The sequence below is a fragment of the Eubalaena glacialis genome, chromosome 13 (genome assembly GCF_028564815.1).
Source record: "Eubalaena glacialis isolate mEubGla1 chromosome 13, mEubGla1.1.hap2.+ XY, whole genome shotgun sequence".
Lineage (NCBI taxonomy): Eukaryota > Metazoa > Chordata > Mammalia > Artiodactyla > Balaenidae > Eubalaena > Eubalaena glacialis.
The window spans coordinates 77,711,813-77,733,168 of NC_083728.1; the positions used below are offsets into that span (position 1 = coordinate 77,711,813).

Genomic DNA, 21,356 nt, shown 5'->3' on the forward strand with positions numbered 1-21,356 from the left:
AGGTGGTGTTTATAGCCCAGGAATAACTGGATGCTAATTCCCTTCTGTAGAAGAGCGACTGAAGTTTCAATTCCCTCCTCTATGAACTCTGAACTGGGGCTAGCTGCAGCTGGGAGGCTGCGACTGACGCGGAGCAAGGGGCTGTGTGCACGTGTGCACGCATGCACACGTGCGCGCACACACACGTAGCTCAAAGCCGGCCCACGTCCCCACCCCCAACCAAAGATATTCTTATAAAGAAAGGCCTCGGAAGTAGAAGCCGTCAGCCCCCAACTCCCTCCCCAGTTCTGTCAATGAGTTCACATAACACCCCTACCCTCACTTTCAGGTGAGCAAACCTCTTCCTGCCAGGCGTGGTGTTCCTCATTAGAAGCAACCCCAGTCCTGTCTGTCCAGTCCCTGTCACACCTCAAGCAGGAGGAGTTGCCGATCCGTTATCCTAGAAACTTCAAGGACAAGTACCATTTCTGCACATGAACGGCGGGTCAAGTCCTCACCTCTCTGACACACCAGCGAGCCCTGAGTCCCACCCACTCCTCGCCCCTCACACGGCTACACCCTCCCCTCCCCTCTCCAACCCCCATTCTCAGACAATCCATTAAGAGACCTTCACCTCCCTGTTGTCCTCAGGCGAGACTTTGGTCCATTGAGGGGTCCACTCACTGGGAGGGGGAGGAGTGGGAGCCCACGTTTTGAGAAGCAGGGGTGTGGACACCACCTGGACTCCAGGCCCACCTCTACCACTAGGGTAACTGTCAGACCAAGACCCCCACCGTCCCTGAACTTGAGAACAGGGACCCTGCGTCTTCTCACTGTTAAAGATGTTGTCGAGAAGAGGACGGGATGTAAGTTAGTCCTCCTCGGAGGGGCTCCCCCCGGGCACCGACACAGGCCTCACCCCCTGCCGCCCTGCTCCCTGCCAGGACGCTCTCCTTCACCTGGATGCTGGCCCTTGAGGAAGTTTTGAGTGGAAAAGAAGCTCCCTAACCAGCGTTTATATAACAACAACATAAGCATTTTATTTTTTCATTAAGCTTCTTAGTTTCTTAGTATCACAATGGAATGATGAGAAAACAAGAACAAAAAAAAAAAACCCCATGGGTCTGCAAATCTCGGACAAACAGCAGAGACTTCAAGGCAATTGAGGGGGAGGGAGGGAGAGGCTTGACAGAAGTGCCAAAGTAGTTCCAACATCATGCCTCTCCTTAGCCGGCTGGGCCGGGAGGGGTGGGGAGGTGGAATGGTGAGAAGGTGGCACTGTCACAGCTGTCCTTGGCGTTTCTGCCTCGTGACTGATACACGCATGATCTGCACGGACCACCCCACAAGGTTTCCCGTTGCCTCCCTGGTACCTGGCCGCATGATCCCTGCCTGCTCCAAACCCCGGGACACCCCGGAGCCAGCTCTGCTGGGTGGGTGGCAGGAGAGGAGCGTGGAGGGGGGGTGAGGGCAGGCGACGCCGCTCCGGGCGTGAGAAGCCGAGGAGCAGCCGAGGCCCGTCCAGGAGACACCCGTGGCAGCAGGCGGAGGTGGTGCAGGTGGCGGCGGCAGGAGTCCACGTCCCTTGGGCGGTGAGCAGGCCGCGGCCTAGAGCTTCACGGTGCCGGGGGGCAGGCTGTCGTTGCAGAGTCTGTAGTAACGCAGGTCGTTGACGAGCCTGTGCACACTCTGGGTGAACGAGGGCAGGTCCTGGAAGGCAGGGGCACAGCTGCAGCCCAGCCCCACCCAACACCCCAAATCACCCCCACCCCACCAGCCACTCCTGTCCCACAGGGCGTCCGGAGCTCTGAGAACATTTGACAAAACGCGAAACTTCACTCATTCTTGCCCCACGTGTCAGCAAAGGCACGGTGGGAGAAAAAGAACAACAGCTGATACTGCCCTAGTGCCCACCACGTGCCAGGCCCTGTCCCAAGCAATTCAGAGACAAAAGTCATTTAATCCTCACTGCCAGCCTGCGCGGCAGGTTGTTAGTACCATCATTTGAAGGATGAAGAAAGCGAAGCGCAGACAGATTAAGAAACCTGCCCCGGGTTACACAGTCAGGAAGGGAGGGGATCCAGACTGGAGTCGCTCCCGAGCACTGATACGGCTCCCCTCCACCACGGCCAGCCGAGCCACATCTGCAGAACCCATCTCCACCCAGGGCTCCAGGCAGGCCCTGCCAATCAAGAGTCACAGTGGCCCATATGTCTCATGACACCTAGCCTGCTAGGCCGCAGAATAGCAGAATACAAACAGAGAAGGCCCCTCACAGCAGGAAGCTCACATTCAACCATGGACCACTACAGGACCACCCGAGGTCTGCTTCTTCATCTTTGGATTGGGATTACTGAAGGCTGGATTGCAGGTCCACAGGCAAAGTAACATCAATGGTGCCTGTCCACACCCCCAAGGCCACCTGGCTAACCTCTCCTCCTCTTCAAACTTCAGCTCAAAGCCTGCCTCTTCCAAAAAGGCCACTCGGATACGTCCTATTTCCTGGCTCCAGCGGGCTAGGTCGGTGCCTCTGCTCCAAGCTCTCTGTGGCCCTTGGTTCACCCTGCCTGTGGACAGTGAGGGCAGGCTCTGGAGCCAGAACCCCCAGCTCCAGATCCCGCTTCCTGGCTCTACCAATCCCAAGTTCTGTAACTGCCAACCAACTGCTTCCCTTTCTGAGCCTGGGTTCCTCTGTGAAGTGGGGTTAAACAACAGGACCTACACTTCAGAAGGCTGTTGGAAGGCTAAAAAAAAGCCGAGGCAAATAAGGTGCTTGGCTCAGTGTGGTCCACAGAGGGCGCTGTTGCCCATCTTCCCAGCAGGACTCCTTAAAGGCAGGGAGGCACGAGCTCCTGGACACCTGGCACAGGGCTGGAGAAGAAGCCAGCTTCAAATACACAGTGGATGAATGAATGAATGAAGGCGCTGATTCCTTTACTTATTTCATCCTCAAGAAAACAAACCAAGGGATATTTTTAAAATCAGTGGCACCCAAATGCCAAATTCGAATGTCTTGAATGGAACACGGCAGTACACTTCTGCATTTTTAATAAGCACCCCAGGTGCTCTGATGCATACCTATCAATAGCTTTGAAAACCACTGCTTTAAATCAAGAAGTTGACTGAGAATGACATCATTAGAAACTGATCATTAAATATTAGGATCTGGCCTCCAGGATAAGGATGACAAAATACCCAACTGGCTGAAGTGAACTTAACGAAGCTCAGGAGAAAACAAGATCAATGCCAGGGAGAGAAAGATTCCAGACAAGGGAAAACAGGAGCTGAGTCTAAGAAAGAACTACCCTGACACGTATCACAGACGAGACAAGCAAGGAAGACGAAGAGTTTGCTCCAGCAAGAGCAACACGCAACCCTGGACGCTGAAGTGGAACGTGGACGGGCTGTTCTCGCACGGCGGTCGGGTCAACACCACCAAGAGGATGTGGGAGAAAGAGAAGGTGTCACTGCATCAAGTGTGAGTGGCTGAAAGACGAAAATTACTTATTCGATAGGAAAAGTTCCAGGAAGAGCCTGTTGGCAGGCGAGCAGCCAAGACTTAGCAGCTGAAACTGGAAGGAGGAGGACAGGTGAGGGCCCAGCAAGGAGGCCCCAGGACAGGAGAGGCTGGGCACCACGGGACCCGGACACACTAGCAACGATGGCTTCACGTGCATCCACAGACCTCACCACCCCAGTTCCCACTCAAGGGGCTGCCCAGGCGGAACAGCCCACCTGACCGTCTCTGGGTGGACAGTGGGAGGCAAGAGCGTGAGCGCTGTGAGGCTCCTCCCAGGGCCTGGCAGCAGGTCAGCCCCGCTGAGCCTGGCATCTGGAAGAGCCCAGGGCCCCACTGCTAACCCCTGGTGCTTGGGCTCCCAAGCACCAATCTTCACGGCCTGTCTGCAAGTCCGGGCTGTACTGGCTCACGACCCAGAGGAAACAAGAGCTGGGCCCCAGTCAGAGGTGGGCTCGACAGAGTGCAAAGAAGCTGAGACAAATCAGGCGGACGGCTGGGGCCAGAACCGGGCCCAGTAGCTGAGACGAAGAATATACGTGCTGCAGAGGCCACCACTGGGGGACAGCGTGTGCCCCTCAATCCAGCCACGGCACCGAGTCATCCAGGAACCGCACAAGCTACAGTGGAGCCGCCGGGGGCACAAAGCACGCGCGAGGCAGCCTGCCCCCTCCTCTCGGAACAGGTGCCAGGCTTGAGAGCCCACGCCTGCCCTCCCTTTAGCCTGGCCTCTCTCTCCTCACCCGATCCATCTTGAAATTCCGCCCCAGCACATTTTTCTGGTTGGCATCCACACCGTCACAGCTGGTCAGGAACTCTGGGAGGAAGGCCGCGAAAAAGCCATCGAAGTCCACAGAGGCCATGTTGTAAATGGCGATGCCAATCTCCTCCTGCAGGAGGTCGTGGGACTTGTGAACCAGGACCTGGAGCAGCACGTTCACAAACTGAAAGAGCATGGTGGTCCGGAAGATCTTCTGCAGACAGAGAGGGAGCAGGGTGAGCGAAGGCCGGGCGGGCTCCCTGCCTACTTCCTGTCGTGCTCCGCAGCCACTGACCTGAGGAGGGTGGCCTCGGCCTGGGCCCACGACACCTCTGATGAAGAAACCTTCATCTGAGAGCTGGGGCACTTACCTTGTGGTACAGCTTCTGCTTGGTGTTGAGAGTCTCCAAGTAAAAGAGATTTTGTTTAAATAGGTGGATGTCAGGCTGGAGAAAGGACTGTCCAAAGGCCTAGGAAATAAGACCACCATTTTATAAGCAGCCTTTCAACACCCTCAGATCCAGCCCTTCTAGGGCACCTCCCTACGCCCAAAGAACTGACACTTGGCGGCGGTTCCCCATGCTGACGCAGGGCGGGGGCACCTACTGCCTCATTCTCCTGGCCTGTCTGGTCAGATCTTTGGAACGCTCCTGTGTAGTCTGAGCTCCCAAGTCCTCCCCACTGGGCCTCATTTATTTGGTCTCATCTTGCACCTTTTGTAATTAACCTCCACACCTTCACAGGATCTGTCTTTGAAGGAAGCAGCTAACACCCCTAGGCAAGTACCTCAGCCGTCTTAGCAGATACCAGAGGCTGCCCTCCCCGCCTCAAGCCAACCACTCGCCCGTAAGCCACCCTCTCCTTGGCATCCCAGGTCTTATAAACCACAAATCCTTGAAGGCTCCTTCACACCTGGCTGCCTCTGCCTTAGGGTTAAGCAATAGCAAGTTTTTAAACTGCTTTGCAGTTTCTGGGCTGTGGAAGTTTCCAGTTCACCCCCCACCCCAAACACAAAGAGCCCTGCTCCCCCAGAAAGTGACTGAGGAGGAGTGGGGGAGGCGAGTGAAATGCAAACCCAGTGGTGGGCAGGACACTCCCCAGAATAAGCCGGTGATGGCCTCGTCATTCTGTCCCTGGGCTCCTAAACTATGAGAAGGGGGTCTTATAACCCCTGCTGTAGTGATAAAATCTCCATGATGCCCAATTGTTTTATTTAGTTTTTAAAGTCGGGTTTATTGAAGTGTAACACAGAGTGAAATTCACCCTTTTGAGATTCACCATTGTGTAATTCTGACCAACACACAGAGTCATCTAACCACCACAACGATCAGAACAGAACATTTCCTTCTCCCAAAAAGTTCCCTCATGCCCCCTTTGTGGTCAGTCCTCTCCCCTTACCCCAAGGTAACCACTGCTCACTCTCTGTTCCCCTAGATTTGCCTCTTCCAGAACATGTGTCATATGATGGAATGGAATCAGCAGTATATAGCCCTTTGGAGCCGGACTCTTACACCTGGTGGAATGTATTGGGAGGTCACTGTGTTGTGCGAATGAGAACAGGTTCCTTTTTACTTGCTGAGGAGCAGGTGCCACAGTCTGTTTATCAAGCCACTGGCTGATGGATATTTGAATTGTTTCCAGCTTTTGGCAATTATGAAAAAAGCTACTATAACATCTGTGTATAGGTTGGGGGGAATATATGTTTTCATTTATCTTAGGTAAAATATTTAGAGGTGGGATTGCTAGATCACATAGTAATTACATGTTTAACTTTATAAGAAACTGCCAAACTGTGAAGCTGTTTTCCAAAGTGGCTTTTACCCGCCCTGAGTGGAGGACCAGCCATCAAAAGAGTCTTGAAAGCAAGGACAGAGTGGAAGAGGGAGGTAGGAGGGGAAGGAGAGAAGGCACTTGAATACTCCAAATCCAGGCCCGTGATGGGGTGTCAGAGATGGAAGTGCATGAAAATAACTGCAAAGACCAGGGGTGCGACATCCGCTCTTCCACACAGGGAGAGCGCGTGAGCGTGTGTGTGTGTGTGCGCACGCTGGGAGGAAGCCGAATGGAAGAACGGTAGAATCCCGCTGGTTTCCCCATGACGAAAAGCTAGCACTGAAAAACCAAAAAATAAAAATAACTCTCTACTTCAGCCGAGGCTTAGAATAAAAAAGTTGTACGACTGAGTGCAGAACAAGGAGTGCGCCTGGAAGCGGTCCCTGAGCAGCCCGCCACGCTGGCACGGGGAGGCCGCCTGTCTCCCACAGTGGTGTGTGCTCAGCCCCCCGAGCTCACTCTCTAGGGTTTAACAGTCGCACTTGATCAGAAAGGGAGACAATCACAGGGCAGTGTTTCTCCAAACACGGTACAAGCCAGAATTATCTCTCAAAAATGCAGATCAACTAACACAGTGCTGCAGGTAAGGAGGGCCCCAGGTGGTCCTGACGTGGGCAGCCTCCTCACACGTGGGGCAACTCTGCTATAAGGCAGAGGGAACTGAGACGTATCCAGCATCCTGGGTGCCAGGAACGCTGTGTACACTCTCATTTAACCCCACAACAAACCCACGAAATAGGCACTATTATCCCTACTTCACAGATGGAGAGACTGAGGCTCCAAGAAGTTAACTAACTTCATAGGTACTAAGAGGTAGAGCTGAGCTTCAGACCCAAGACCACGAGGCTTCAAAGTGCCACTGTGTGGCGCCTGCTGCAGTGGCCACGTTAGAGGCAGTGGGACCATATGCCACAGAAGCAAAGCAAGGGACAGTCGGCCAGTGGACCCAGGTGGTGTCCAGAATGATGCGTGTCTGTTCCCGGATCACAAGGCAGCCTCACCAGCTCTGCCCCATTACCTGCATGATGGCACTGAACTGAGGCTCATTCTCCATCTGCTCCTCAGCAATCCCCCTCTGGACACTGGCCAGGACGGTGGACCTGAAGAAGTACCTCCAGTTGTGATGCAGCGTCCGGAAAAGGAGCTCAAACAGCTCAGCCTTCACGTCAGGGGAGGGGCGCTGCGGAGACACACACAGACCCTCAGACCTTCAGGGAGCCACTCACAGCCTGGGCCCAGAGCAGCAAAGAAGCCTGAGAGATGCCTCCTAACAGCCAGCAGCGGGTTGGCTTTCCACCCTCACTCTCGTCCTGTCAAGCCCCCTGTGGGCCAGCAGTTCAAACAAGGAGTTCTTCAGCAGAGACATGGCCACAGTTGAGACACAGAATGCCTGGGTCGGTGCCAAGGGGCCCTTTTTCTGATGGAAGCACTCAGCTTTTTAAGCTAAGAAAAAAAGGCTACTAAATGGAAAACAATTAGGAATATGGATTTCCTGCTGAGCAAGCAGCTGATCTGATCTGTCACATCTTCTTGGTGGTGCTGTTCCTTTGCCAGTATTAAAAAAAAGCTGTCCCAGCTAACCTGTTGGTCTTATGCAACCTCTGAGGATAAAGACAAATAAGAAGGTTTAAAAGAGGTTCTGCCCTCTACAGAAAAGGAGTTTAAAGAGCACTTAGAAACCACCGACAGCAGCGTTAGAGGGCCTCCGGGCGGAAGCAGCACCCCGGGGGAGGCACAGTGTGGCGCTAACTGCTCTCCCAGCCTGTCTCCTTTCTCAGGCAAGAGGAGGGGGTGAGGGAGGCAGGCTCAGCAATAATTTTCACATTTATCCAAAAATCTCCAAGTCACTGAAGAGCATGACAGGTCACGTTATTCCACAGGTCTCGGCAGAATTAAAAATTATAAGGCCCAGATCTATTTAATTCAGCTTTGATTAAAGTTAAATTAAGACCAGGGGGCACCAACTTCCATGGCAGGAATCCTCAGAGGGCGCAGGTGTGTTTAATGATGCAAAGCAACTGGACTTACTTAAGCCTTAGTTTGGGCAGTTAGGAAGGTTAGCCCTTATTTACGTAACTATTACAGAAAACTTAAGTTAAATATATATTTATTCTGAATTTTGTCATGCTGAGTGGCTGTTTTCTAAGAAGGACAAAGAGCTTTCTAATGATGAAAGCTTTGAATGGTTCTAAGAACTTGTTTTGTATCCTTGAGATCATGAAAGTTCTTAATAGGAAAGTGTTATTACTACAACATTTGTTACGTTTGCTGGAGAAAACCATATATTCACCTAAAGTTCTAAATTATTTGCCATGGGACACTGATCTTACTTACCAACCAACCTTGTGACAATTAACCTGTTATGCTTACACTAGATTAGTTCTAATTAACTCAACCAATATAAAAAAACTATACCAAGCTAATGGCATTCTTTCTCAGAAAAAAAATTATAAGAAAAATAAAATAACTAACAAATTAGCTTTAAAACACAACCCATTTTCCTCAGTATTTCATTCCCTCCCCCATCTCAGGCAGGAGGCAGCACAGGGGACCACCCCAGCCCCTCATACCTCGGCGATGATGGGATACACCTGCTCCATGCACAGGGAGATGATGCTGGGGAGGAAGGGCTTGAACACCTGGCCAGGCTCCTGGACCACCACCTGCAGGATCTTCAGGAACTTCTCAACCACCCGGCAGCCCGTACTGCCTTCGTGGAGGATGCTCTCGGCCAACTGTTCTCTGCAGACAGAGAAAGCACACAGTAGCCAAGAAAACGTTTCTCTGGGGAGCAGTATGAAAACCAACACTTGTGGCAAGTGAAGGAAAGGAGCAAGAAGTCCCGCACTTTGTAGCCAGGTCGCACCACTGCTCATGTGGAGTCTGAAAACCCTGGACACAGCGGGTCTGTGGTTACCTGGTAAACATATTGAGGAAAGTCTGTATGATCTGCTCAGTGAAAGGCACGCCCATCTGTACTCTAAGGCCTCGAAACAGAGTGAGGAAGAAACTCAGCATCTCATCAGTCACATCTAAATAAAGGGACAAAGCAAATGATCAGAGGCACGTACACAGGGATAAACAGAAGCCCTTGGCTTGATGCACTTCCTTCTGCAATCTGCACTATCCTTTCTCTCTAAGGCTTCCTGCTGGAAGAAATTTTCCCAACACCATCACAGCCAATGACGGAAAGTGGGAAATGATTAAGGATGTGCTGAGAAAACTGCTCTGGCACAGAGAACTCTGCCTGATGGCTCACGATAGGAAAAGAAGGTCATCTCGAAGCCGCCCTCACTGCCCAGCACCCAGCGCCACGCAGAATTCTCACTGCAGGTGGGTTATTCTGTACTCGCTGATGCAACTACTGAACTGGGTCAGCCCCTGAGGGCTTCAGCCACTTCTCTATGACTGATAATCTGCAGTTGGGTCCAGGGTCAAGTAGCTGAAAGTGGACAGTGAGGGTGTACTCAGATTGCATGGCCCTGGGCTATTAAATAGATTAACTGCAGAAAATACTGGTTACATTTAGTGTGGCTCCACTTCCAGATCTAAACAATCATATTGTACAGTACGCTCTGGCTTGAACCACACACACTCAGGGGCAATCTGAGTGACTGAGAAGCCCTGGATATTTCTCTCATAAGACTGACAAGACCACTGTAAGTGGTCATGAAAGCCAGGCGAGTACATCCAGAGACCCAGAGAGAGCCTCTCTGAGTGACAGTGACAGTGTGCGGAGGTGAAGCATCTCAGCAAAATCCACCTTGCCATGTAAGTAAATAAGTGGAACTATCAGAAAAGTTCTCTGTCCCGCTGCAATGCCCCTCTTACTCCCATCCATTCATGTTCCCAAGTGACTCAGCGACACACGACATAACCGCCCTCCGCCTTCACCATCTAGGCCGACCGCACCGACTGACTTGGCCTGCCCTGCAGAGCTAAGCAGTTACTCTGGTCCTTGTCAGCACCACCCAGCAGTGAGGCCTGCGGCCAGCTCCTACCTGACTGATGGATAAAAGCTGGAAAGAGGGCCAGGGAGACCTGAACGGATTCCTGCAGGGACTGGTAGCAGATCTGTCGGGACTTGGTGGATTCCCCGGAGATATTCTCCACGATATCTTCTAAGACACTAAGTGTCTGGTGGATAATCACTTTGGCTGCAAACCAAGATTAAGTTGCCTGTTATGACTTGTCTGAGGATAAAGCACGGTAAGAGGGAACACAGGGAAGGGGAAGAAACCTGCAAAGTTATTCAGAGGACAATCACACAGAAGTCTCTCTTGAGTGAGTTATCAATCTCTCTCTGTATCTCTCTTTCTACATCCTTTTCTTCCTTTTTTTGTTCCCTTTTTACTGTCAGGACTCCAGTTGCCTGCCAGCCAGCCTGCTCAGTTTTTTGCCTCTATTCTGCCTGTATCCACCTGAAACATGTCCACAGAGAAGATGAAATGTCCCTCAGGTTAGGTGTCTTGGACTTAATCAAGACTGTAAGATGGTGAATAGACCAGTGAGAATGTTAAGTGTCACAAGGTAATCATCACAGGCAAGAATGGACACATGCAGATCAAACACCCTCCTTCAACTCCAGACATGGCTCCAGCCCGGTAATCCACACAAGCACCTGCCATGCACATCTACTGCTGCTGTGTTAAGGAATCAACTGCCTGATCAACCCTTGGTCTATTGGGCCTGAGGGCCTGAAAAAATATATACAATTATTGTTATTATGTTGCATTATATTATATTGTAATATATATTGTATTATATGTTACTGACAATAAATACTTCTAACAATCCCCTGATGTAAGAGCTCACTGATGACTCCATACAGCACACAGGGGAAACAGAGGCAGTGGCTAGCAAACAGGCAGGATCTCAGAGGACAGAGCAAGGGCCTGGGTCAGAGGGGCCTGGATGGGAATTGCACGTTGTCAACACAGCTACACATGGGGGCAGGATCCTCATCGGTACACCAGGGTTGGCCAATAGCCCCCACCTTTGCAGGGTTGCTGTGAGGATTAGAGACAAGGTTCAGAATGATTCTCGCAAAGCACCTGACATATCAGGAGATCCAGCACAGGGAAGTTGTCACCATTCCCCAGCACCTGTGGGGTTTCTCTTCCCACCGGCTGCCTCAAGAAGCCCCACAGGGCTCAGCCTGAGCTTGACAGACTCGACCCTGGCGGAGCTCCAGAGGAGGAACCGGAGCTGGGCTGAGAGCCAGCCTCCACCTGCTAGGGCTCTCCGGGTGGCCCTGACCCCGAGCCCACCAGACTCTGTGAGGGCTGCAGCAGCTTCCAGGGAAGGGGACAGCAGAAAGAATCCAGGCTTTAGAGGTGCACGGGACCAGATTTGACTCCTGACTCTGCTTATTCTGAATCTCGGGTTCCTCATCTGAAAACGTGGAGAGATGATACCACCTCACTCATAGGACTGGGCATGAAAGAAGACAATGGCTCGCAACAGGCCTGGTCCACTCAAGGCTGGTCACAGGGATGCTAGAAACTGAGCTCCTGAAGAAGCCATTCACTCACAACGCTACCAGCACACGGATGCTCACTGAGCCAGAAAACTGCACCTGGCAGATGCTTCCCCAAGAACACACAAGGCACAGGGAAGGCAAACAGAGTCAAGAGACCAAAATCTGACCTCTGATGTGAGCGTATTTAAACAAGAACCAAGATTTATTCACAAAAATGTGCAAGTGGAAAACTAAAAGCACAATTAAGTATGCAATAATAGGAAAATGGATTAAATATGCAAAAATTGGAAATATGTAAATTGGTACTTCCACAGGATAGGATGTTATAAAACCATTAAAAACACTGCTTTCAAGAAGAAAGGCTAATTAATAATAATAAAAAAAAAGGTGTGGGGGGGGCGCTTCCCTGGTGGCGCAGTGGATAAGAATCCACCTGCCAATGCAGGGGACACGGGTTTGAGCCCTGGTCCAGGAAGATCCCACATGCCACGGAGCAACTAAGCCCGTGTGCCACAACTACTGAGCCTGCGCGCTACAGCCCGCGAGCCACATCTACTGAGCCCGTGTGCCACAACTACTGAAGCCCACACACCTAGAGCCCGTGCTCTGCAACAAAAGAAGCCACTGCAATGAGAAGCCTGCGCAACACAATGAAGAGTAGCCCCCGCTCGCCACAACTAGAGAAAGCCCACGCTCAGCAACCAAGACCCAACACAGCCAAAAATAAACAAACAAACAAATAAATAAATAAATTTTTTTTTAAAAAAGAAGAAGAAGAAGAAGAAAGGGGCAATGTGGTGAAGAGCAACGGATCTGGAGCCAGTCAGACCTAAATCACACTCCTGACGCCACCACTTTCCCTGTGATCCAGAGCAATGTACACCTGCCAGGCCTGGGGTGGGGGGTAGGGGGTACGGGATACCTTTATTGTGGAGAGATTGGCAGACACTCCCTGAAGCTGGTGATCACACTGAGCATCACCAATAATGGGATAAACAGAAGCGATGCAGTGGACATACACGTCACTACCTGGGTGGTATTCCTGCCAAAAACTGCTGGAAACAACCAGACAGGATAAGATTATGGGACTTTCTACAAGAAAACAGGTCTGGATGCTTTAAAAATGTCAATGTCATGACAAACAAAAACTAGGAATATTTTTCTTTATTAAGAAACTAAAGAGATGTGACAATCAAATGTAACTCATGATCCTTGAAGGTATCCTTTTTTAAAAAGCAAAAAAGGACAGTTTGATAAGAACTAGGGAAAATTTAAATGTGGTCTATATATTAAACAACATTATTGTAACAATGTTCCACAGCTTGGTTGGCTGTGTTAATGGTGTTCTGGTAATATAAGAGAATATCTTGTTCTCAAAGATAAAGGTTAAGTACTCAGGGATAAAGTGTTGATGTCACCAACTTCCTTTAAATGGCTCAGTTAAAAAGAAAAAGTGTGTGTGAGGTTGGGGAGAACACAGATGTGGCAAAATATTAACAACTGGTGAATCCTGGTGAAAGATATCAGTTTCTCATTTACTTAATCTTTTTTTTTAAATTTTTTTATTGAAATATAGTTGATTTACAATGTAGTTTTAGTTGGAATGGGGGTTTAATTCTGTTTTACTACCATGTATTTTCTTGGTTGCTTTGGGTCTTCGTTGCTGCACGTGGGCTTTTTCTCTAGTTGCGGCAAGTGGGAGCTACTCTTTGTTACAATGCATGAGCTTCTCATTGTGGTGGCTTCTCTTGTTGCGGAGCACGGGCTCTAGGTGCACAGGCTTCAGTAGTTGCAGCACGCAAGCTCAGTAGTTGTGGCTCGCGGGGTCTAGAGCACAGGCTCAGTAGTTGTGGCGCACGGGCTTAGTTGCTCTGCAGCATGTGGCATCTTCCCGGACCAGGGATCGAACCCGTGTCCCCTGCATTGGCAGGTGGATTCTTAACCACTGTGCCACCAAGGAAGTCCCTCGTTTACTTAATCTTTTAACTGTTCTGTAGGTTTGGAAATTTTTCAAAGTATAAAGTTGGGATAGGAAAAACTTTCCAGCCTTCATTTCACCACTTGTAGAATGAGGATAACAAGACATAGCTCAAAGGGCTATAGGGGAAAGCTAGATGAAATAACGTATATAAAGTTCCCAGCCCAATGCCTAGGACAGAGTACACACTCAACAAACGTTAACTATGTTTTTCATTATGTTTACTGTGGAAATCATTATGCTATTCAGCAAATATTTTCTCACATGGTGGCAATCACACTTCCCACTTCCTCTGAAGTTAAGCCCTGGCCCTATAACCATTCACTCTGGCCAATGAAATGCGAGTGGAAATGACAAGCATCACTTCTAGGCAAGAGCTTTAAGAACCACTGCACAATTCGCCATGTTCCTTTCCCAACGTAAGCACAGACTACAACCGAGCCATCATCAGCCTGGGTCCCCGAGTGACTAGAATAAGAACAACCTCCCCAAACCCCTGACGCAAGCTGGACACATAGTAAGAGCAAGAAAATAGATGTTCTCCCTGCATTAAGCCCCTAAGCTTTGGGGGTTGTTTGGTACCACATAGCATAACCTAGCTTATGCTACCTGATATAAGTACATGCAAGATAAAGTGAGAAAAGACCATTAAGCTTTATAAAACACGATTCCACAACAGCTGTATGGAACCCCTAGGCAGGTTACTCGATCTTCACATACCTTAGTTTCCTCATGGATAAAATCAGGATAATTAACAGTACCTAACTCATAAAGCTGATACTAGAATTAGATGAATTACTGAATGTAAAACACTCAGAACGAGATTCAGACAAATACCAGACTTTGAAGGTTGATGTTGGCACAGCCAGAGATTTGATGAGGATGTAAGATCGCCAAGGCAAGAGCCTGGCACACAGGATGCCCTCATTAAGCCAGCCATTCTTATGCAGCTATATAACTATAAAATATTCTTACAAATAGAAAAGGGAAGACAATGAGGAATTAAACCTTAGCTAGACCAGGAGTCAGGACACGTCTGCAGGGGGAGCTATCATGCCCCACCATGTATTACTGTCAATTACTCCAAATAGGAAGGTGTTGCCTACTTATCCCGCAGGAAGAAGAAAACTATTCTCCCACCTGAAGACAGTCCAGCCAATCACAGACTGTAGCAGCCTAACCAGTGAGAAGAGTTTATACTTTGGACTCCCAGGTTCCTCCAATGGACTCTGGTTATTACAGCCCCTAGCAACTCCCCCTTTTACCCTATAAAAGCAAGTTCCCCTTCCTAGTTCTTTGGATTTGCCTATGGTCTGCCATAGTCCTCATATCCTGAGAACTGCAATTCCTCTGGCTATTCCCGAATAAACTCACTTTTGCTGGTAAAATAATTGGCTATTACGGTATATTATTATTAAGGTTGATAACAATAAGACGGTTAAAAAGGTTACTTTCTAAAATACTAAAAATGGTGAGATTTAAGAGTTTCTTTTTCCATCTGTATACCATTCTAGTATTTTTGTACAATTAGCATGTTAATATTTCTAATTATAAAAATAATGCTTTTTTTAAAGAATGTTGAGTATATATGACTAACATTTCACAAAGCATTTTTGTTGATATCAGCAATGTTCTATTATTTTCTTTCTGTGAAAATAGACTGTATTTTCAAAATATTTCTTTAATATTTGTTATTTCAGGAAGATTTTTCAGAGAAAGCTGATGCCTTCTACTTGAACTATTGAGTTCTCTTGATTCTTTTTTTTCCTCCTCCTTTAATATAAAAAATCAAACTTGAAGATACCAAGCTCTTTCAAAGCCTCTTACATATATTTGGAGAAAGGTTAGAAACGGTTTCAAAAGATAGTTTCATGTTTCCCAGTGTGTAGAAGTGAACTGCTTTGATTGCTTATACAAGTATCTGAAATGGATCAAGAATCACTATAGGATGTTTACCCACGGAAGGCATCATCAAATAATGTCTTTAAATGGATGTTTTCCTTATTTTGGACATTTTAAATAAGAGACGGGGGCAACCTGCATTCAAGAAATAGGTTCATCTGATGTGTTCACTGAATTCCACAGGTGAGCAGGATTCTACCCCCGAGTACGACTCTGCTGCTTAGCAGCTGCGTGACTGTGGACAGATGAATTCACCCATGAGCCCCAGATGCAAATCCCATCTGCCACAAAGGAAGAATGGTGCCTGCCCTACCTATCTCCCCAGGCTGCCCCTGCCTAGGGGCCACTTACTGTCATCCAGGGGCATCTTCCTCTGCGGGGCGACAGCACTGGGCTTCAGGTTGTGATAATCCCGGGAGAGCGCAGAGATGAGGCTGGCATGGTTGATGGAGCGCACAGGCCACTGCTGCTCATTCTCTGGGAGGTTTGGCCATGGAAGCAGCAGGATATTAGAGAGGGCTCGGCACACCAACACCTGAGCCTGGAAGAGACCCCAAGGCATCCATCAGAAGTTTACGAGCAACGTGGGCAGCAGAGCGGCTGTGCCTGACACAACCTTCAGTACCTACCGCACACAGTGAGCTCAGGCCTCAGGCTCCTTTCTTAAAACCTGGGCCTGGAACTTTGGTCCAACTCAGATAATCCAGGGAGAAAAGAGAAACTGAGGCAAAAACACCAAATCTGGGTCTAGCACATCTCAGGGCCAGCCTCCACAATCACTCTTAGTGCTGGCACTTCCCCTCTAATTCAGTACTTGAAGCATCAAAGAGGGAGAAATCACAGACACTGAATCCAACCTGTCCCTCAGCTGCCGGCTTCTGACACCCTCCGAGAAGCTACTCACAACAGTGCTGGTAAGAGTCTCTTACAGTCAATGTGCCCTTGGCGTCAAGTCAGAAGCAATACATTCACATCCCAGGTGCTTTTAAGTAACTGCTTTGACTCCCCTATGACCCCACCCGTTTTGTTGTTTTTAAACTTCTAGCCTGAGCCTCCCGGAGGATTTTAGGAGAATATACTTGTCTGGAGTGTCTCAACCCTAAGAAAACAAACATTTAACAACAAAAGCAGACTGTTTTAAACCAGAAAGAATGCAAAGAGGACTCTCCCAACACCAGCCAAATTGCCAGCTCTCAAAGCAGCACAATCTCCACGCCTCTTGGGAGGAACATTTTATGTGTGAATCAGCACACTGACTGTGTTAGGAAGGTCATGACAGAGAGCACTGAGGCTGCATCGGTGCCATGCATATAAGAAATCCATCTATGTTAGCACAGCCTGTAAGCTCTAAGTGCAAAAAGAAAGGCTAGACTCTTCTTCCTCAGCTTCCCTGAGCCTGAGCCACACAGCTCTGGGGACCCCAGGGTAGCCCTGAGGCCTCACCTTATCAACCAGCCGCTGGGCAGAGGCATCGGTGATTCTGTTGAATACTTTCTGTACTGCGGGGATGCTGATCAGAAAGACGGGTCGCACAGTGGTGGCCAGTGAGACCAGTAAATGGCATGCAGATAGCAGCAATTTGTCTTGGACCTGGAGAGGGAAGAGGACATGATATGTCAGCTCACGACATCTCCTGTGAGACTGGTATTAGAAGAACTTGGTGAGGCAGCCACGAGCTAAATACGGCTCTTGGATGCCAAATTATACCACCTAGGCTCTGGCTCAAAGAACTTTTCCTATAATGATGCCCAGCAACAAGGCATCCTCTTCCTTGCCACATCGATAGCTCCTGCCCTCAAGCCAGGACCACCCCCCCCCGCGCCCCCCTCAGTTCCTCCCATTCTCAGTCACCGGCATCTTTGAGCTCAGTCACTTCTCAGCTCAAGAATCTACAGTGGCTCCCGTCAGCTCTTAAATCACATGGCAAATTCCTTGGCATATCATTCAAACAGCTGGGGATTGTTCATCTCGCTCTTCTTGCTCCAATCAAGCCAAGATCTCCCCCCTCGCTTTCTGCACTCCATCAATTGCACCAGGCTCGCCTACTTCCTTCACCTCAACATGCCAATCAAAACCTTGGTTCACGTACCATTCTATCCCTTTCAAATTAGCAAAAGAGAAGACTCTTTGAAAACAGGACCTAATGTTAGTAAGACTGTGGTGAAAACAACACACCAAAGAGTCAGTGGCACACAGAATAATTTAGGAAAAAAAATTACATAATTTCCTAGAACCACAAAATATCCCTAACTTTTAACCCTATAATCCCACTTATTCTAAGAAAATTACCTAAAAGGACAAAGCTACATTCATGAGTACACACATTTCAGAGTTATTCATTACAGAGTGACTTTTTATCAAGCGGAGGCAACGTAAAATACCAGCAATGGGTAGGTAAGTTTTGAAACAACCCCTCACAGGATATCATAACTCATTTACAATTACAAACACAACAAAAATTTACAGAAAACAACACCGTGTTCTGTTAATAGTGGTACAGGATGCCATATATGATTAAAACTACCGCCCCCCACCCAAAAAAAAGAAAGAAAGAAAAGAAAAAAAGTATATGCTTTAGAAATATAAATTGGTGGTCTTCTTGGAGGACGACTTAGAATCTATCAAATTTTACATGGATATATAACCTTCGACCCAGCAATTACACTTCCAGGAATCTACCCTACAAGGATGTACACACAAGGATCTAATTTCCATCAACAGAAAAATCATTATACGCCCCCACTACAGAATAGCGTTGGTCAATTTGAAAAACTGAACTTGCTCGACACGTGTAAAGGTCTCCGAGGCATAATGTTAAATAAGCAAAAGAAGATATCTGAAGATATCTCTCCAACTATCTACAAACTTTTACTTATGCAGTATGTGAAAACAGGAAAAAGTCTGAAGGATATACAACAAACTGTTGACAGTGCTTCCCTTGGAAAGGAAAATGTTTTGAAGGTAGGGATTAAAGAGTACCATAATTTTTTAGTCTGTATATTGGAACAGTATTTTACCTTTTGACAATGAGCATGTATTCATGTGGGACTTAGAGAACTGAAAAAATAGTTATATTTGAATTTGTATGGACTACAACTAAAAAGGAACATGAAATACACGTAGTTCTATCACAGCGGTAAGAACTGGGTCCAATGCTTTGTGGTATTTTACTGTTATAATAAACGGGTCTATGAACAGAAGGACAGACGTGGAGTTAGAGAAAAGGTGCAGCCTTTGCTGTTTCAAGACCTTGGTGCTGATCAGGGGTGTGACTGCATCCATGGTGGTGGAAATGAGCGTAACAAACTGCTGCGTGTTCTGCCGATGAGCCTCGCTGCAGTACTGTGCTAGCCAGTGAGAGTAAGCCTGCAGAGCAGCCAGGGACTGAGCGTGCCTGCGAAAGGAGAGAAGACGCGATTTTAAAGGTTATGGTCAAAATATATTATCACTAAACGTGTTTCCACAGGAGGGAAGAATTCCATCCATCACATTTACTATTCTAGGACACGCGTGAAAGTCTGGAAACCATTTACTTGCTCACGTAGTACCTAAAAGTTAAAACCCATCATCTAAATATTGCCACCATTGCCTGGAACACAGAAGGCAGTTAGTAAATGTCTATCAGATCTCATTCAATCTTTCTGTGACACACGTGAGCTCAGCCGAGAGAATGGTAAATAATAAAAACAGAATCAAAGAACTTAAGTGATAATGTGTTGACTTGGGAACTAGTAAAAATTTTATATCCATAGCTACAAATCAGGATGTAGAAAACTACCAGGAATTATAGCTTTATAAATAAGCTTTGATATGAGTCTCTCAAGTTTAAGCTTCCATCATACCCTACATGGTATCTGGCTAGAGGCTTGAAGTAGCAAAGACTATGTTTGGTTTCTGCCAATTTTGTACTGCACCATACACACAACAAAATATACATCATAAAAGCTCACAATTCATCAAAGATAATAAATAATCAATCTTTTTAAAAGTGAGGCAGTTGTCTCAGAGCTTACAAAACACCAGACCTTCTAATAAACCTAAATGGGCTATTTCTCCCTCTTCTGAAAAAATTAGTAAGTAATCTTGGGGTGATACTTTGAGACTCTAAATAAATATACCATTCCCCAACGAACACCCATTGAGGAACCCTGCCTAAATCATTCTTACACTGGTGGTTGCAAACTAGTGGTTTTTCTAATTCTATCTTTCTTTTTCTGTTCATTAGCTGTATTCTTCTGTAAAAAACAGCTTTCCCTCCCTGATCTTTTTCTTGCTTTTAAATTATATGGATGCCTTATATTCAATATGTTATAACTCATTATCATCCTCATTCTTTCTTAATGATCACACTGTCAAGTCTGACCAGGAAAAACCCTTTCAAGCTAGCCCCTATATCCTTTTCATACGTTCCCAACCTTCCTTACTGACTCAACAAGATTCTCCAGGGTCAACCTGCCCCAGACTTGGAGCATTTCTCCAAGGAACTCTGGTTCCTTTTGATGGAGAATGTATTTTAGAAACCAAGAGCCTGAGTACTAGAGGTAGCATTGCTACTGGAGTGCCACTGCTTCTAGGAGCTTTCAGTGGATATAGCTAGGTTATAGGCAGACACTATTTAAAATCAAACTCAGTATCAACAATCCCAGGGCAAACTGACCTCAAGTGCCTCTAGATACGATGCAAGAAGGACATGTCATCACCTATGCAGTATTCTTGCTAAAACGTTTAACCTCAATCGAATACAGAGAAAAACAACTAGACAAATCCAGATTAAGATTTTCTTTAAAAAAAAAAAATTAGGATCTGGATCTCCAGAAAGTCAGTCTCTCTCTCCACCCCACCCCTCCCAAACACGCACAATTTGGGGAACCTGGTCTAGGCTACAGGAGACACACATAATGTGTGATTCATTAGTTAGAACTCGGATCCAAAATATGTACGTCTATAGATATATATGTAAAAAGGACATTCTTGGGATAATTAGGGAAATTTGAATACGGAATATATATACATATACACTTAAAAATAGGAGATGACATTACTGTATCTATGAAAGTTTCTGAGTGTTGTTAATGGTATTATGGTTACATAGGAGAATGTTCCTAGGAGATACATGCTGAAGGATATATATGTGAAGTGATGTGTTGTCTGCAATTTATTTTCAAACAGTTCACACACAAAAAATGTATGTGTGTGCACTTGTGTATACAGAGAGAAGCACAAGGGAAAAAAAAAACATGATGGCGCAGTGGTTAAGAATCCGCCTGCCAATGCAGGGGACACGGGTTCGAGCCCTGGTCTGGGAATATCCCACGTGCCACAGAGCAACTAAGCCCGTGCGCCACAGCTACTGAGCCTGTGCTCTAGAGCCCGCGAGCCACAACTACTGAGCCGATGCACCTAGAGATTGTGCTCTGCAACAAGAGAAGCCACCGCAATGAGAAGCCTGGCAGTGCAACGAAGAGTAGCTCGCCACAACTAGAGAAAGCCTGCATGCAGCAATGAAGACCCAATGCAGCCAAAAATAAATAAATAAAAATAAATTTATTTAAAAAAACAAAACAAAAAACAGCAAATGTGGCAAAATATTTATCATTGATGAATCTAGCTTGAGAGTATAGTATATGGGTGTTCATTCTATTTTCCCCTTTTCTATAGATTTGAACTTTTTCAAAATAAGTTAGGTAAGAGAAGGTACTAAGTACCTTAAAGTAAGAAAATATAAATATTATTTATATTTAAATATAAATAAGACTCTCTTTCTATTATTTATCTAATTTGAAGCTCAAGAATGCTCTAGAACAGGAGTCAGAGACTTTTTCTGCAAAAACCAGAGTATAAATATTTCAGGTTTTATAGGCTATCCACTCTTGTTCAGAACTATTCAACTCTGCCACTGTAGTGC

The 21,356-nt window shown here is 47.2% G+C and overlaps 1 protein-coding gene across 3 annotated transcripts in view; it reads right to left on the bottom strand.

The window, feature by feature from the left end:
* Positions 1-1,015: 1,015 nt before the first annotated feature.
* XPO6 (exportin 6) overlaps positions 1,016-21,356 on the bottom strand; it is a 110,323-nt gene continuing 89,982 nt past the window's right edge. For all 3 annotated transcript variants that reach the window (XM_061208498.1, XM_061208497.1, XM_061208499.1), the window contains 10 exons: positions 18,701-18,845; positions 16,895-17,041; positions 15,803-15,992; positions 10,091-10,246; positions 9,007-9,121; positions 8,660-8,831; positions 7,108-7,269; positions 4,628-4,726; positions 4,240-4,470; positions 1,016-1,689 (listed from right to left, as the gene is read on the bottom strand). In XM_061208498.1, the coding sequence (XP_061064481.1) occupies positions 1,588-1,689; positions 4,240-4,470; positions 4,628-4,726; positions 7,108-7,269; positions 8,660-8,831; positions 9,007-9,121; positions 10,091-10,246; positions 15,803-15,992; positions 16,895-17,041; positions 18,701-18,845 (1,519 nt within the window). In that variant the 3' untranslated portion in view covers positions 1,016-1,587. The remainder of the gene's footprint in view (positions 1,690-4,239; positions 4,471-4,627; positions 4,727-7,107; positions 7,270-8,659; positions 8,832-9,006; positions 9,122-10,090; positions 10,247-15,802; positions 15,993-16,894; positions 17,042-18,700; positions 18,846-21,356) is intronic.